The sequence below is a fragment of the Hemiscyllium ocellatum genome, chromosome 14 (assembly GCF_020745735.1).
Source record: "Hemiscyllium ocellatum isolate sHemOce1 chromosome 14, sHemOce1.pat.X.cur, whole genome shotgun sequence".
In the NCBI taxonomy this organism is placed as follows: Eukaryota; Metazoa; Chordata; class Chondrichthyes; order Orectolobiformes; family Hemiscylliidae; genus Hemiscyllium; species Hemiscyllium ocellatum.
In genome coordinates this window covers 71,335,050-71,354,234 of record NC_083414.1, presented here as the reverse complement: position 1 = coordinate 71,354,234, position 19,185 = coordinate 71,335,050, and the positions used below count along the sequence as shown (strand labels likewise).

Here is a 19,185-nt window from a genome sequence, read left to right as displayed (position 1 = left end):
TGCCAATTTGCTGGGACCCTTTGAGACCATACATGGGCCAAGACCAGCATGATGTCAAGGGCAGTTACTCTTGCATCACTGCTTGTGTTTAGCTCTTCTCCACAAGGCTGTAATGAGGTTGAAAGTTGTGTGGCCCTGGTGGAATCCACACTGAGCAAAAGTGAGATGGCTATTCCTTTGCAAGTGCCATTTCATAGCACTGTCTGACTTTTACCATCACATTGCTGATCATTGAGTCTAGATTGATAGGGAGGTGATTGGTTCATTTGGATTTACCCTGCTTTATTATTTATAAGGCAAAGCTGGACAAATTTACACATTGTCGTGTAGATTGTCAATTTTGTAGCTACATTAGATCAGCTTGACGAGAGATGCAGCCAATTCCAAACCACAGGTCTTCAGCAGTGTTGCCGGAATGTTGTCAAGGCCAGTAGCCATTGGAGTATCCTGGGTCTTTAGCCATGTCTTAATATCAGGTAGAGTGAATTGAATTGGTTGTGATGTTGGGGACCTCTGGAGGATTCTGAGTTGGATCATCCACTCAACACTTCTGGCTGAAGATTGTTGCAGCTGCTTTATCCTTAATTTTGCATGAATGCACTGGGCTCATCTTCTATCATGGAGGATGGGGAATTCTATGGAGCCTCCACATACTATGGAGCAAGTTGTGAGTTGTTCGCCACCACATAAAATTTGATGTGAGGGGACTGCAGGTCTTAACTGTAATCCATTGGTTGTGGCATTTCATAGCTCTGTGTTGCATGCTGCTGTGACATTTTGGCATATAAATAGTCCTGTGCTGTAGCTTCAACAGGTTGTGACCTCATTTTTAGGTATACTAGCTGCTGCTACTGGCATGGCTCTCTGCACTCTTCATTGAGTCAAGGCTGATCTCTGCTTGATGACAATGATAGAGTGGGGAGTATGCTATGAGATTACAGGTTGTTATTGAATGCAGTTCTGCTGCACAATACCTCATGGATTCCCAGTTTTAAGTTGTTAGATGTGATTGAATTATGTCCCTTTTAGCCTGATGGTAGTGCCATATGACACATGGAGAGTATTCATAATATGAAGACAGGACTTCATCTGCGCAATGATTGTGCAGTGGTCACTCCTACAATACTGATGAAGGGCACTTGCCCTAAATATCGATTCTCCTGCCCCTCGGATGCTGCCTGACCTGCTGTGCTTTTCCAGCACCCCACTCTTGACTCTAATCAATCCAGCAACTGCAGTCCTCATTACTCCTACAATACTGTCTTGGGAAGACAGATTGGCAAGAGCAAAGTCAAGTAGATTATTCCGTCTTGTTGGTTCCTTCACACCTGCCGCAGATCCAGTTTAGCAATTGTATCCTTTAGAAATTAACCAGCTAGGTCTGTTGCTGAACCATCTTGGTGATGAGTGTTGAAGTTCCCCATCCAAAGATCTCGGTGTGCTAATCCACCCATGCATTCCTGCAGGCCTTCCTCTGAGCGAAGTTCAATATGGAGGAGCACTGATTCACTGGAGAAATGGATTTAAGTCCATTTCCCAGAGGCTGAGACTGAGATTCTGGATTGCATGCCCCATGACATTACCACTATGCCATTGCCAGCTGAAAAAGAGGGAGAGGATTCTGAAAGTGAGGCAAAGAGAACAGAACACAGGGCGCACAGTGGCTCAGTGAAAGCACTGCTGTCTCACAGTGCCAGGGACCCGGGTTTAATTCCAGCCTCGGGCGACTGTCTGTGTGGAGTTTGCACATTCTCCCCATGTCTGTGTGGGTTCCCCCCAGGTGCTATGGTTTCCTCCCACAGTCCAAAGGTGTGCAGGTTAGGTGAATTGGCCACGCTAAATTGCCCATAGTGTTCAGGGATGTATTGGTTTGGTCATTAATCAGGGGAAATGTTGAGTATAGGCTAGAGGAATGGGTCTTGGTCGGTTATTCTTTGGAGTGTCAGTGTGGACTTGTGGGGCCAATTGGCCTGTTCCACACTGTGTGGATGCTACTATCTATCTATGGTGGATTTAAGGCAAGGGGAGATTAACAAAATGTTAAAATAAGAGGAACAGAACATTTAAGTAGGATGGACTGTAAGATTCTGAAGGAGTTTCTACCCTTTGGATGAGTTGAATGTTGTAGAGGATGGGAGGTTAGATCGGAGATTGTCATCTCCTGGGACTGAGACCGGAGATTGGTATTTCAGCAGGACACAAGCTGAGAGAATTGGAGGCAATGCCTTTTGATTAGTTAGTCATTGCTGAAATGCATCAAGCTATTGTATGCAAAATCCATCAGTCTCCACTTCAAGAATTTATAGAGATCCAACATCCATAGCCTTTTCAAAGAGAAATTCCTAGATTTTTACTCCATGTAGGAAGAAGAACTTCCTGATTTTGTTTCTGAATGGCAGAGAAACATTATGCTGATTGGAGTATGAAGTGAATATGATGCTATTGAATTGACTATATTTAGCATTGTAATTTAGTTTCTCATTATTAGTGGATGAAGACCGTTTTCTCTCAATTGATCTAGAAAGGACATTTACCAGTGAGGTTCATGATTTTAAAAAAAAGAGGGGTGGTCTACAGCTTGGTTTGTTTGAATACTTCAGTTAAGCTGCTTTGCTGATAGGTTCGTTCTATTATGTAACAGATGGCAATGCCAACAATTAATGTGTTATTGATGCAACTGGTTGATGTTCTGTATTGTATTTTGTATTTCTGTTTCCTATGTCCATAAGGAGACTTAACTTTCCATAGTATGCATATAAAGCTATTAGTCCACTATCTGATCTCTGGGGTCACAATAGAGGCAGGACTTTAATTTTTTTTTGTCAAAGATATAGTTAGTGCAGAAAAATCTTTCCATTGTCATAATTTAATTATAATGATTAGCACTGCTGTGATTACAATTTAGAATTTTAATTGTGAGAATAGGTTCTTTGTTCTTCCTGTGTTACCTTTCAGATTGCTTTAATACTTAAAATGTAAAATCATAGAATCCCAAAAGTGTGGAAGCAGGCCATTCAGCCCATTAAGTCCATACCGATGCTCTGAAGAGTATTCAATGCAGAGCAACCCCCCTACCCTAGCCTTGTAACCTTGCATTTCCCATGGCTAATCCTAATCTGCACATCCCTGGACATTGTGGGCTGCTCAGCATGGCTAATCCACCTAATTTGCACATCTTTGAACTGCAGAAGGAAACTGGAGCACCCAGAGATAACCCAGAGATGGTGTTATGAACTATGCTTCCCAGTGCTTTTTTCCTCCACCCTTGGCATCAGTGTTTGGTTTGTTTCTTGAATGTGTTTTTTCAAAAATGGAGTTAGTGTTTAAACCGTGGATAGTTGACACTTCTGTCCACTTTGGTTAGAGCTTATTTATTTGCAATAAACAGTAGTTCTTGTTACATATAGAAACCTGGTCAATATTTTTTGTTTACCTGATTTCATCAGAGAAGCAGATTGACATTTTTTTGCAAAGCTTGATTAAATCTTTAAAGCATGCGTCAGCCCAGGGTGTAGTGGGGTTGGAGAATCAGTGTGCTTTACCACGTGGACTGTAAAACTGAAGAATCATAATCGACTCAAAACCTTAACTCTTATTTTCTCTCTCCACACGTTACTAGATCTGCTGAGTATTTCCAGTCTCCAGGATCTGCAATGTTTGCTTTTATTAAATGTAGGGTGAGGTTTGCTTGTCAGATGTCAGTGTCCTTAAATAGAGAAAATGTTACATGTACACAACACCTCAAACAGTGAGAAGTAATGGGATGAGCATTTCTTGGTCATTGGTGTGCTTCACACTTGAAGTGTCATATATTGCTTTTTCACAGATGTTGGCTGACTAGGCATGTCCAATATTTTCTGTTTTACTTTCCTGGCATAGACAGTTGTTCCTTTATACTTTTCAGTTTTCTTACTAAACATTGGAAGCAGGTCTTGTTACTTGGATATGTTTTATGTTAGCAACGGCCTTATTTTAATTGGATGTGACAGACTCATTACAGGGTCATGATGCTGTGCTGTGTAGTGTTGCACTGTTTTATATACATCATTAGCTCAGACAACAGAGACCAGCAATGTTTCACAGGCAACTTTATGCAGCTAATGTAGAAGTATTATTTGATTCTAGGTGGCTGGTCCTTGCTGCCCTTTTTTACAAGTCATCCCAAGTTTAGAGAGAGAGAGAAAGGTCTGATGCTCATGGTTGCAAACAGCAGAATGAGCAAACTTTCAATGTTGACAGTGGAATTTAGAATCTGAAAAGATGACAGCTGCTTACAGGTTGAGGAGGATCCTCTGGGAAGAGGATTTGTTTCTTTTCAGCATTAATGCAGAAGGTGCTGAGAAACTGCCTTATGCATTATTTTCCTTTGTCATATTGCTCATTGAAACTAAAAATAAGCAGCTTCAAGCGACTGATGAAGAATGGTCAAGATCACCAGGTGTAGGGAAATAACCAGAGGACTGTCCTTAGGCAGACCATCACTACTAGATATACCATGTCTGGAAGTATTCATTAATTCACATGCCCATTTGAATGTCACCTCAGTTAGCTGTTTTGTAATCTTACACAGTACATTTATTGCTGCATGTTTATAAAGTGCAGGTATCAGCCACATAGGTGGAGTATAAAGGTGTTGCCATGGGTTCCCCCTGATTCAACTAAACATTATGAAGTTCAAAGCCATTGTCTTCAACTCTTTTCCAGGGTTACACATCCTTGCTATGAGTCCATTACCCACCTCTATTTTCCTACTGTCATGACTAAATATATGCAATTCTGGCATCCCATTTGATTCTCAGTTGTGTTTCAGACTCATAGTGTCTCTATCACAAAGACTGCCTGCTTCCACCTGAATAACCTTACCTACAACTGCCCAACCTCAGCAAATCTACTGAAACCCTCATCCATGCTTCTGGAGCCTATAGAATCAACTATTGCATTTTCCTCATGGTCATCTATTCTACACTCTCTCTTTAAGCTATGGCAATAGTTAAACGCTGCTACTTACATATTGTTATGCACTAAATCACGTTCACTCATCATCATCTTTGTGCTTTTGGTCTACATTGACCAGTCATCCCCAGTGCATTGCATTTAAAATTATTATTCTTAGGTTGATTCTGTTTATGCCATTGCAGCTCCCTTACTCTAAAATACTTCATTCCTAACACTACCCTTTAATCACCTCCAAGACCTTTACTCTTTCAGCTGCCTTGAAAACTATTTGTGTTATTCCTACTCTGGTATTCCTTCCGCTTATCTGTCTACCCCTTCAACCCTCTCTCCTTTAAGATTTTCATTGAAACTCACCAATATCTCCAAGTATTTGATCACATATTGTTCTTTACCTTGACACTTTGAGTGTCTCTCTCTGAAGGACAGGGTGAAATTTTTCTACATTGAAGGTGCTACAAGAATGTATGTTATTGGTGTACATAGAACATAGAACATAGAAGGATACAGCGCAGTACAGGCCCTTCGGCCCTCGATGTTGCACCGACCGAGTCCGACCTAACCTATACTAGCCCAATAACTTCCAAATGCCTATCCAATGCCCGCTTAAATGAACATAAAGAAGGAGAGTTCACCACTGATACGGGCAGGGCATTCCATGAACTCACAACCCGCTGTGTGAAGAATCTACCCCTAACATCTGTCCTATACCTACCACCCCTTAATTTAAAGCTATGTCCCCTAGTAACACCTGACTCCATTAGCGGTAAAAGGTTCTTAGTATCTACCCTATCTAAACCCCTAATCATCTTATACACTTCTATCAGATCTCCCCTAAACCTTCTCTTCTCCAATGAGAACAGCCCCAAGTGCCTCAGCCTTTCCTCATACGATCTTCCTACCATTCCAGGCAACATCCTGGTAAACCTCCTCTGCACTCGTTCTAAAGCTTCCACATCCTTCCTATAGTATGGCGACCAAAACTGCACACAATACTCCAGATGAGGCCTCACCAGAGTCTTATACAACTGCAACATGACCTCAGGACTCCGGAACTCAATTCCTCTGCCAATAAAGCCCAGTACACCATATGCCTTCCTCACAGCACTATTTACCTGGGTGGCAACTTTCAGAGATCTGTGTACATAGACACCAAGATCCCTCTGCTCATCCACACTACCAAGTAGCCTACCATTAGCCCAGTAATCCATCATCTTGTTATTCCTACCAAAGTGAACGACTTCGCACTTAGCTACATTGAATTCCATTTGCCACATTTCCGCCCAGCTCTGCAACTTATCTATATCCCGCTGTAACCTACCACTTCCTTCCTCACTATCCACAACTCCACCGACTTTCGTGTCATCCGCAAACTTGCTTACCCAGCTTTCAAGTCCTTCCTCTAGATCATTTATAAAGATAACAAAAAGCAATGGTCCCAAAACAGATCCTTGTGGTACACCGCTAGTAACTGCGCTCCAAGATGAACATAATCCATCAACTACTACCCTCTGTCTCCTTCCAGCCAGCCAATTCCTAATCCAAACCTCTAATGTATCCTCAATGCCATACCTCCGAAGTTTTAGCATTAGCCTACCATGGGGAACCTTATCGAACGCCTTACTAAAATCCATATACACAACATCTACTGCTTTACCCTCATCCACTTCCTTAGTCACCTTCTCAAAGAACTCGATAAGGTTTGTGAGGCACGACCTGCCCTTCACAAAACCATGCTGGCTATCTCTGATCACGTTATTCCTACCCAGATGTTCATAAATCTTATCCCTTACCATTCTCTCTAAGACTTTGCCCACCACTGAAGTCAGACTCACTGGCCTATAGTTACTAGGGCTATCCCTACTCCCTTTCTTGAACAATGGGGCCACATTCGCTATCCTCCAGTCCTCTGGTACTATTCCCGTTGACAATGACGACATAAAAATCCAGGCCAATGGCTCTGCTATCTCCTCCTGTAGTTAAAAGATTTTCACTTATCAACAGACAAATGCAGTGTAAATGTTATGGGGATTACTGCTTTTAAATGTGTTGGTCTTAAGTATAGCGAATAGAGTCTTTGTGAACATTGATTATGACAAAGTCTTTGTCTATGTCAGGAAAGTAAAACAGAAAATATTGGACATGCCTTTATCAATAGAAACATAAGAGGTGCAAGGTGCAGTTGTGTGACTGGAACAAGGAAATGAGCAATTTAGTTTTTTCGTGTTTTGATAAGTCTGCTCAGTCACGATGTCTCAGGGTGTTATGCATCAGTCCCAAAGGGTTAACCTGCATTAAGTTTGTTTTTGTACATACACTCCTGGATATTGTCCAACTAGCAGAAGCTGCTAATTTACTTCACAATTACACATGTGGAGTCAGCAGTTTCTAAATTGTTGCTTTGCTTCTGACAATCAATGACTGAATTAAGGTTAGGGTTAGTCCCATGCATTTTTTTATAGTTGTGTTTTGAAATTGCTGATTGCAACCCATTGTTTTTCCATCGTTGAGTTGTGGGTGGGGCAACTGCAGATTTCATGAAGTGCAGAAAAACAGTATTTTTTGCTTTCTGATAGATTAAAAGCTTACAGGCCAGAAATTCTCAATGCAAACAATAAAAATTGTTGTGGCTTTAAGTATGGGAAAGACAAAGCCATTTGGGACTAAACACTGGTTTTATTCATATAGTAAAATGTGCCAAAGTGCTTCATGGGAGCATTATCAGACTAAAATTTACACTGGGGTTTAGATCAGAGTGGTGCTGGAAAAGCACAGCAGGTCAGGCAGTATCCGAGGTGCAGGAAAATCAACATTTCGGGCAAAAGCCCTTCATCAATTGACACTGAATCACATGGAGGTATTAGAACAAGTGATGAAAAACTTGGTTGATAAAGTAGGTTTGGAGAATGTCTTAAAGGAAGAGAGAGCTGAAGAAACGTTGAGATTAAAGGAGGGAAATTTAAGTTAAGTTCCTAAGCAGTTGACAGATTCAAAATTGATGCAGAAGTTGTATTGGATAGGGTATTTGTGCTTATGTTTGAAAAGACACTTGATGAGATGCATCCAAGGATAATGAAGGAAGTGAGGGTGGAAATAATAGAGCTCTTCCCTCATTAGTTTACTCTAGTCTTCCCAATCAGACTCTGCAGTCTTAGCTTTACAGCATTGTTGTGGGGGGGGGGGGGGGGGTTTAAAGTTTACAGGGTGATTTCAGTGGAAGAGTTCTGCTTAGGGCTTGGTCCAAATATTCCTCTCATGCTACACATTGCAAGGACTCTGGATCATTGACCAAACGTTTAGAAACCTTTTGGCATTACACAGGCACTCATGAACACACTTTAGTATTTATCCCCTCCATCTGTCATTCTTCAACCTTCATGTTAGTCTACACCCTTGTTTTTTCTTTTTCTCTGTTGCCAGGAGGACAATTGAAAATAATTGATCAGTTTAGGGTGTAGGTTTGCTCGCTGAGCTGTAGGTTTGATATCCAGACATTTCATTACCTGGCTAGGTAACATCATCAGTGGCGACCTCCAAGGGAAGTGAAGCAGTTGTCTCCTGCTTTCTATTTATATGTTTGTCCTGGATGGGGTTCCTGGGGTTTGTGGTGATGTCATTTCCTGTTCGTTTTCTAAGGGGTTGATAGATGGTATTTAGATCTATGTGTTTGTGTATGGCATTGTGGTTGGAGTGCCAGGCCTCTAGGAATTCTCTGGCATGTCTTTGCTTTGCCTATCCCAAGATAGATGTGTTGTCCCAGTCGAAATGGTGGTTTTTTCATCCGTGTGTAAGGCTACGAGGGAGAGAGGGTTGTGTCTTTTTGTGGCTAGCTGGTGTTCGTGTATCCTGGTGGCTAACTTTCTTCCTGTTTGTCCTACATAATGTTTGTGGCAGTCCTTGCATGGAATCTTGGTTTTGTCCATGGGTTGTACGGTCTTTTAAGTTTTTTAGTTTTTGTTTGAGAGTATTGGTGAGTTTGTGCTACTAGGATTCCGAGGGGTCTTAGTAGTCTGGCTGTCATTTCTGAAACTTCTTTGATGTATGGTGGCATGCATGGAGTGCTGTGACTCTTCTACTAGGTATTTCAGTCTTGTATGTAGTTCTTTGGCCAGTCTGTAAGTTGAAATTCCTAGTAGAAGAGTCATAGCACTCCATCCACACCACCCAGGAATTCCTAAAAATCATCAAAAACACCAAAATAGAGGAAAACGAAACAATGATCTCATTTGACGTAAGAGCACTGTTCACCTCCATCAACATCGACCTGGCAAAGGAAACACTTACAACACTTTTTTAGAAGAGATCACCACACACAGCCCAACCACCATCAATCACATTACCAACGAAAACATCATGAAGCTAGTGGACCTGTGCATCACCACCCACTTCACCTTCAACAACATAATCTACAAACAAACCAACGACACACCCGTGGGATCTCTGCTATCAGGATTCATAGCAGAAGTGGTAATGCAAAGACTAGAACAAACATCCCTACCAACCATCAAACCAAAAATCTGGGTCCGCCACGATCACAAAACGAAACAAGATAGAAGAGACATTTGACATCATCAACAATACCCTCACAGGCATAAAGTTCATCAAGGAGGAAGAACCGAGAACAAACTCACATTCCTGGAGGTCACAGTCGAAAGAAAGGACAACAGAGAACTACAAACCTGCGTATACAGAAAACCGACAAACACTGACCAAGTACTTAACTACACCAGCAACCATCCCAACACACACAAACAAAGCTGTATCAGAACACTATTCCAACGAGCCACCACACACTGCAGCACAGACGAACTTCGGAAAACAGAGGAGAACCACCTATACAACGTACTCAAGAAGAACGGATACTCAAAAAATGCAGTCCGCAGATTCCTCAGGAACAAACCACGACAGGCAGACCAAACACAGCCAGAAACCCTAACCACCTTACCATACATCAAAGAAGTTTCAGAAATGACAGCCAGACTACTAAGACCCCTCGGAATCGTAGTAGCACACAAACCCACCAACACTCTCAAACAAAAACTAACAAACTTAAAAGACCCAGTACAACCCATGGACAAAACCAACGTCGTCTACAAAGTTCCATGCAAGGACTGCCACAAACACTACGTAGGACAAACAGGAAGAAAGTTAGCCACCAGGATACACGAACACCAGCTAGCCACAAAAAGACACGATCCTCTCTCCCTCGTAACCTTACACACGGATGAAAATAACCACCATTTCGACTGGGACAACTATTCTAGAACAGGCTTTGCAAAGACATGCCAGAGAATTCCTAGAGGACTGGCACTCCAACCACAACATCATAAATAAACACACCGATCTAGATACCGTCTATCAACCCCTCAGAAAACGAGCAGGAAATGACATTACCACAAACCCCAGGAACCCCATCCAGGACAAACATATAAATAGAAAGCTGGAGACAACAGCTTCGCTTCACTTAGCCCGATAATGAAACATCTGGATACCAAACCTCCAGCTCAGCGAGCAAACCTACACCCTAAACCTCAAACTGAGCTACAAATCTTCACAAACATTGCATAATTGATCAGTGTTATACGTTTTATAAAAGCCACTTCCATAATCCAGACTGCAAAAGTATATTTGAGCTGACCTTACCCATAGTATCATTTTTAAAAGCATTAATAAGAATCTTGATACCAAGCCATACAACCAGAAACTACAAATTTGGATTTGATCCGCGTTAAGTTATCCATTTCTGGCAAATGCCAGTCATTTTAGTTGACCTTATTAGGCCTGGTTGAAAACTTTTGACACAAACATTCTCCAGACTTCTGCTCTGATCACTACACAGTGAATCCTCTTGGCAAAGAGGAAAGTATGTAATGTAAGTGAAATAGAATTCAGCTTGACTCTCAGTTTCCAAAGTGAAACATCTGCATCCCTTCTCACTATCAAGACTTGAAGATATAGAAAGACCACTTAAGACAGATGAAGTAATAGCTGAGCATGAGAGAGTGCATTTGAGAGAGGATGAGAGGCAATGGCAAAAAAGAAAAGATTTGTAAAGAAATACCTTTGTACCATTAGAATGTAATCAGAATCTCTTGGTCACTGTTTGATGTACTAATTTATATTCCACCCACTGATCAAAAATGATATTTTCTTGAGTGGAATCCGAGAGGAAGAAATTGTGCTATGTTTAGTTTGAAAGTCCCTTATAATCAGAGTTTCTGAGGAGTTAGTGGCTTATTTAGTATTGGGTAAACTATTCCAGTTTCTTTTTATCCCATGTAGGTCTAAGAGTTACTCTGTGATATCTTTGGAAAGACTTCAGGATGGACTGAATAATGCCATTGAGCACAAAATCAGAGCTCACTTTAAGGTAAAGGAGCAGAGGCCTACTAGTAAGAAACCTTTTGAGAATCCCCTTTCAATTGAAATAGTTTTTAAAAAATAAATAATGGGATGGAGGCATCACTGACAAGACTGGCATTTATTACCTCTTTATTGCCCTTGAGTGGGTGGTGGTGAGCCTCCATGGTCACCATTTCAGATACTAGCATTATACTCCAGATTTATTTAATTGAATTTTGCCATCTGGTGTTGGGAGACAGGACAAAATCCCTCCAATCAGCAGCCCTTCCGTGATTAAGTCCACTAACATAAGCACTATATACACACTGTGCGTGTTTGGGTAATACTTGCTGTTTCAGATAGAAAAGCATAGACATTCCTTAACGAAGGTCTTCAAAGAATTCCTACTCCTGGAGAATGTGGTTCATCATTTTGGCTATCCTTGTATTCTGGACCTAAAAATGGGGACCAGGCAGCACGGGGATGATGCATCTGAGGAGAAAGCAGCACGACAGATTAAAAAATGTGAGCTGAGTACCTCTGGAGCACTGGGTGTGCGAGTGTGCGGAATGCAAGTAAGTGACTAATTTAACATCATAAAATGTAGCCTGCCATTCAGTTTGACATCAATTATTTTGTTTATCTGCTGCTGAAAGAAACTTAACCCATTGTGCGATTCAAACTATTCTTTTAAAAAAAACTGTTGAATGGATAAGAAATGAGCTGCAATGCAAGAAGTAACAGGTAAAGAAGTGGGATAGTGGGGAAGAAGGAAAGCTGAGGTGACAGAGTTTGGTGTTCGCGTGACTAGAGTTTCCAATTTACATTAAATGACAGGTTTAATCAGTTCAGTGCAAACTATTCATTTGCAGGTGGTTCGGTGGTGATAATAGGTGCTGTGTTCTAGTAGGCAGTACTCCAGGTGTTATCCAATTCATAGAACTATAATAAAACCTTCTCCCATTAAATTCTAGCCCTTTTGTTATCGAGGCCAACTTTGAATACGTATTTTTGATGTTTTTTTCTTAAAATCTAGAAGTTAATTTCTCCTGATATCTCAGACAATGTCTATTCCTTGACCTGTACCATTTTAAAAACAGCAGCTTACCTGGTCGTTTACCTGGACACTTCTTGCTCCAGAGGATAGTCACACCCCTCAGATTGTGATTAGAAACTTGATTTGTGCTCAGGAGGTGGCAAGTGTGACTGCAAGTGAGGCAGCTATTAGAACTCAGGCAGTTGTTCAATAGTCGCAAGGTTCTTGCAGATGTACAGTGTAATATGGGGACACTGGGGAGAGAGAGAACCCAGGAGGGAGCTATTCTTGTGGGATTCACTTGAACTGTGCTGGGATCATGGTCCTGGTAAGTCAAGTAACCAGAGCTATACAGAGGGCTTTAGAGAATTTTGGATGTTGGGCCAGGGTGAGGAACGGGCTGGGAAAGGGGATATTAAGCTTATAAACCAAGAGTGAGACTGGAAGAGACAGAATGTACATCGAAAAGCAGAAGTAAAAAGGGTCAAAGATAGGGAGAAACAATAAGAAGGCAGGATTATGAGCTTTTTACTTGAAAGTGTGTAGTGCAACAAAGTAAAGAATTAATGTGCATGATCTTATAGCCATTATGGAGATAAAACCTGGGCACTAAGTATTCAGGGGTGTCTGACCTTTTGAAAGAACAGACCAGAAGGAAAGGATGGTGGGTAGCATTTAGTATGGGATGGAATAAGAACGACAGTAAGATATTACCTTGGATCAGAAGACATAGTATCTATTTGAATGCAAACAAGAAATAAAAAGAGGAAGAAGTATGAAACGCCCGTAGGCCCCCTGACAGTAGCTATGGTGGGACAGGGAATAAATCGAGCAATATTGAGAGCATGCAACAAAGGCAGGACATTAATCATGGGATGATGGCATCACTGGCTAGACTAGTATTTATTGCCTATCCCAGAGTGCAGTTTAGAGTCCACCACATTGCTGTGGGTCTGGAGTCACATGTAGGCCAGATCAGGTAAAAATGGCAGTTTCCTTCCCTAAAGGACATTGGTGAGCCAGGTAGCTTTTTCAGACAATCAACAATGGATTAATGGTCATCATTAGACTCTTCATTCCAGATATTTATTGAATTCAAATTCCACCATCTGCTGTGGCGGATTTGAATCCAGGTCCCCAGAACATTATCTGGGTCTCTGGATTAACAGTCCAGTGAAAATACCATGAAGTCATTGCCTTGTCTATCTGGATATAAAGATTGAAACTAAATTCATAGTATTATACTTTAGATATTAGATATGAACTTGGTTGTAAATTATTTGTCCAAGAAGCCATGTTTACCAGTTATGCTTTGTGTTTTCAGGTGTACCAGTTAGACTCAGGGCATTATGTGTGCAGGAACAAGTATTATGGTCGCAGTCTTTCCATCGAAGGCTTTAGCAAAGCTCTGTATCAGTTTCTGCACAACGGCAGGTACCTACGTGTGGACTTGTTTGATGCTATTCTGCTGAAACTTCGCACCCTGAAGGAGGTTCTGGAGAAGCAAGCTTCTTACCGCTTCTATTCCAGCTCTTTGTTGATCATCTATGATGGAAAGGAGCGAAAGACAGACCATCGAAACAAATCCACAGGGGCAATGAACCAAGACAACCTGCAGGCAAGCACCAGTTCATCCTCCCCTTCCTTCTCAAGCAGCATTCAGGATCAGCCGAAAATTGACGTGCGGATGATAGACTTTGCCCACAGCACATTCAAGGGGTTTCGGGATGACCAAACTGTGCATGATGGGCCTGACACAGGTTATCTTTTTGGACTGGAGAATCTCATTAGTATTCTGGAAGAGATTCAACTCCAGAACCAATAGCATATTCCGAACTGTTCCTAATTCTTTACCTATTATTCGGGAGGGAAAGGTACTGACCTTTCCCTCTCAAGCACATACCTTATGATTGCTTATTCAGATACTCATCGCAGCGATGATGCCACAGACAAAAATACTGTCAACTTCTGGCAAATTGCTAGACAGAAAACAATGAGTTTGTTGTTCGAACTGTTTGTTATATCACAATGTATAAAATTATTACATAGTCACATGGAACAGCACTGCCTGTACTGATACTAATGCATCTTGTAAAACAAAAAGGGAGCAATGCCATTCACTTACTGAGGCCTATTGTACAGTGGCAGGTGCCATGTGGGGGCACCCACTCGGTACCAAAGCAGCAAGCAGGCCAGGTAATCTCCTACTGCTCCCAAAGACTGAGACTGCATGGATTGCTGTATATTTGTAAATGTTGGGACAATTTTCCTCATTTACGACCACCTGAATGTGAGTGAAGGACTCCATAGGTTAACACTCAGGTTCTTTAGCTGACAGGTGTGCGGGTTTGTTTTGAACTTCACTTCCTCCCTTGAATATTATTCCCTTCAGTATCTTGCCAGGGTTAATCTCACTGTGCCAGCGATTTAATGCACAGAGCCTGTGGCTCGCCAGCTCTTTTTGGAAGGCTGTTGCACGTTCTTCAGAAGATGTATCAGAGTAATGTCCCAAGAGTCAGATCATGGACCACTGCTGGATTACTGCAAAGAACTGTGCACCATGAGGTTAGAGCTTTTGTAAGGGTCTTAGATACGAGTATCACAAAGTAAGGCTCTTTCAGTTATCACAATCTCTCCTTTACAACACTGGCTAATGAAGATAAATAAGTGCAAGATTGTTGCAAACTTCCAGTGAATGTAACCAGAAGAGTGAGAGCTATTTCCTGCTGTCCGTCCCCAGAAGGAATTGGTTTTCACCTATTGTTCATGTAGTTACAGAAATACATCCTGCTGATACAGTAGAGGCATTTAATAATTTATAAGAGAGCACATTGGCACAATGCAGGTGGCAGGTTTGTTTATAAAACTGACCTGCAAGCTGTTCCTAACATGAAGCTGTTACGTTGCCATCCTTTTAAAATATGTTGACTTTATACATCTTTGCTTACAAGTATTTGCAGTAGTTCAAGTTTCAAACTAATTCTACTGTGTGTAATTTTTAAGATTGCTATTTTGCTACGTTGTTCCAAAATCTTTATTTTTGTCTTTTGAAGTGTATATTCCAGTCTGGATCATGAAGTTCTGAGAGCCCTGGTTTACAGGATCCTATCCCATAAAACTGCAGTATCCCCTTTTGAGTAAGAAAGGCTATAACCTGGATTGGTTTCCCCCTAGAGACAGACACTGACCTGGAGCATTACCCTGTGTGACCAAGTTTAGAGACTACAATTGAATGAAACTGCATGGCCTGTCAGCTCAAACTCTAGGAAACACGTGTAAGCATTTTATTGTGAACATCAAACTTTTGTATGCAAAGCTGTCTGTGGGTAAAGTGGATTGAGGTAATTTCCATAGCCCTGCCTTTTCAAGTCGAATGGTATTATAGTAAGCTCTTAACATTGTTCTGACACTGCCAGATTTGTCAGATATTTAAACTGTGACTGGTATCATCTTAATATCCGATGCTGTGAAAGAAGGGGAGGGATGATTCGTACATAGAGCGCAGATGATAAATAGAATATACCAAAAAGTTGCAAGAGGCTGCAGCATCTGCTGGAGTGACTTCAGTGTAAGTTCCCAGCTAAAAGAGCAGTCGTAAACAACTCATAAAGAAATCTTACTGATTTGCTTGACCCTGTTTAACCAGGTGATTGAACCATAGTCCTCCTTGGTGGCTTCATTACTGGATGATTCTCTCAGCAAGTGTGAAGCAACAGCCATGGAGCAGAACAGCGAAACTTGTTCATGTGTAGTAGGCAGCAGAAAATGACACTTAAGCTAAAACCTATCATGTCCTACTCTCAAAGTTACTGGCACATCATTAAATGCTTCTGAAAATGTGTTATCCAACCCAAAATAACAAACACTGTGATAGCAAATTAGTAAGACACAGTATATTAAACGTAATTCTGTTCATCTGAATATTTCCCGGTTGTCAATGCACGCTACGTGAAGCTTTCTTGCACACAAGGTAATCCTGAATCCAAATTAATTTGTATTTTCGAGCTATTAAGAAGGGGCTAGATACGATTCAATGGATGTAGATGTTTCCAGGGCTCAATGGCAGGGACCTGAGCACTCTGATGCATGTCTGTCACTGTGTCCATCTCTTACTATAAGCCTTTCTCCCCATTAAAAAGTAAACATTTGCATTCCTTGTGGAATAGCCCATAGATGAGGTACTAAACTGTCATTATTCCAGTGCGTCAGTTAGTCGATGGGAAATGAAAGACAAAGGGAAAGTGAAAGGAGTACTTCTCAATGTAAGCTGGAAAAGTGGAAGCTCCATTCATTGCCTTCCATACATGTAATTCATTACATTCCAGAAAACAAGAAAGTCCTAGCACTTTGGGGGAGAAAGAGAAGAGAGGAAGGTCACTATGAACTTGGCCATCGCTTTGAGCTGGAGCCAACTGTTTAATGAAGCATGCTGGGAGCTATAGATCTGCAGCTAGGATTCAGGCTGACAGTATCAAGGGTTAAAGATCTGGAAATGGTTTGTCACAAATTTAAATAGCATTGAAGACAGTGGAGGCTCATGTGGGGAAGAAAGTTATCGTGGGGGGGGGGGTCATTAATATTTTTAAATCTCAGAATTGTTTTTTAATCTTTTATTTTTGTGGGCATATGTAGGTGTGGACCAACATGGCTGTTCAAAGCAGTCAAATAATTCAGGTATTTGAGTGGTACTTTAGTGGCAGATGCATGTTGCTCATTAGTTCAGCAAGTAAGGACTGTTAATAATTGCAATATTTTATTTTACCAGTGCAGTGGATTTTGAATGGTTCAAGTTTCCCACTCACAAATAAACCAGTCACTCCACTGCACTCGATCTCCTTCTCTTACCTCATGGGAGAAATAAGCAGCACTCAAATAGTACTGTTTAAACATCTCTGCAACTTTCAATCTTGCTTCTTAACAGAGTTATTGCTGGATATTTTCTGAGAAACATTGCACCAACTCTGTGACTCATTGGCAAGTATATTTTGAGCAGCCCTGGATCCTAATGGCCCTCCAAGACACTGACAGTGAATTAAATGTACTCTGAAGTAATTCAGCCCAAAATTTGTTAGTATGGGCCACTGTTGTTTAGCAATGTACTTTTTAATATTTAAACTGTTGTATCTTAGTTGTTTAAAGATTTTTTTCAAAAACAATTACAAATGAGTCAAGCGTCAATTCAGTTTCTGAGCTGCACCTATCTTTTTAGGTCCTTTTGTTTCTATGGTAGCACATTACTAAGGAACCAGCATTTGAGTGACATTTCCATCTAACCATGCTCAATTACAGAGAACCAGAGGTTGACGGGACCAGGAAATGAGAGACTGTCCAGCTCTGAACATTTTAAAATGTCAGGTTCCAACTTCCTTTCTCATTATTTTCTGTAGACAGAAAGCACAGCAGTTTTAAAATTCAAGGCCGATGAAAAGAAATAGTGAATTAAAGAAATGATACCAGGTTTACTTAGGATCTTGGACCACATTGTACACTCGGAACGCATGCAGTATTAACTGTGACTTTGATAAGGAGTATCTGCTCAGTCCCAAGTTGTTGCAAATAGTATGGTTGCAAGCAATAGTTTACCCTGAAACCGGAAGTACATTGGGTAAACTCAATCTGGAGCAGCCTGGTCTGAGAAGTACCAATATACAGATTTGTCAGAGCACATAAAGTGATTGCCCACCGTACAGGAACAACCTGATCTAGGTATGTTTATCTGCTTTTAGGTTTTTCAAACTTAAAAGGGCTGATCTGCAGAATGGCACTAACAGAATTTTACTTCAGCTGCTCACTGGCATTTTGCAGCCACTAGGATTTAAAATGTGCCTGTTTGTAATTGTGGGTCTGGTGTTTCCTCTCACTGCGCTGGCAAACATTTTCCTGCAGAATATGAGATCTGCCTTTTGGGAACTACTGATGGATATCTCTGATTTCTTGACAGCATTCTGTTAGTACTGCCCCTCGTGGTGTCCCTTATTCTGTTTATACCAACTTTGGGGACTGGTAGCCCAACAATTGCACTATGAAGATGCAGGGCAGGGTAAGGCTTAAAGTTCCTTTTCAATGAGTGCTGTGCACAATTGATGTACCATGAGTTGAGGCTACCTGATGAGAAGGGATACTGCAGCTTTGACGTGGTGCTCAGCAATGGAAAGGGGGAGGGAGGGGAATGGGGAGAATTGAAGGATGAGGTTGAACATGTTTTTCTTGTTCACAATGTTGTTAAAGCCACATTGGGCTCCTAATAGTTTACTACAACAATCTTGCAGAAACGTAGGGAAACATTAAATTTCTGCATATTAAACCAGATAGAAAACCCCTCAGCTTGAAACAGATGGGGGAATTGTTTTGTTATATTACTAATTTATTCAAAGTAGTTTCAATGTTTTTTTTCACTGTATTTCTATTGTGTGACTGTATCTTCAATGGTAGACCCTCTTTTCAGGAATCTATGGGCATGAGCATACTGTATCCTTGTGATCTGTGTTTACAGTGTTACTTCCCAGTTGTCACAGTTATGTATAAAATAAATACACTTAGGAAACGTACAATTCTGCTTGATCTTTCATTACCTATTAAACCTTGTAGACTGGTGATCCCTTGTTGTGGTACAGAGATACATGATCTGGAAAACATCAAGGGCAGCATTTAATGCCGATTCCTAAATGATATTGAGAATATACTTGTGAACTTCTTGAACTGCTACAGTCCATCTGTGTAGAGACACTTAGTGCTGGTATGGAGGGAGTTCCAGGATTTTGTCCCCTTTACCATGAAGGAATGGTGATAGTTCCACATCAGGCTGGTGTGTGATTTGGAAAGAGAGTCTTGAGAGGAGATGCAGATCAAGATGC

At 41.2% G+C, this 19,185-nt stretch overlaps 1 protein-coding gene across 1 annotated transcript in view; it reads left to right on the top strand.

The window, feature by feature from the left end:
- ip6k1 (inositol hexakisphosphate kinase 1) overlaps nt 1-18,882 on the top strand; it is a 72,244-nt gene extending 53,362 nt beyond the window's left edge. Inside the window, exons 5-6 of the mRNA XM_060835786.1 lie at nt 11,695-11,870; nt 13,656-18,882. Of these exons, the coding sequence (XP_060691769.1) occupies nt 11,695-11,870; nt 13,656-14,156 (677 nt within the window). The 3' untranslated portion in view covers nt 14,157-18,882. The remainder of the gene's footprint in view (nt 1-11,694; nt 11,871-13,655) is intronic.
- Nucleotides 18,883-19,185: the final 303 nt, after the last annotated feature.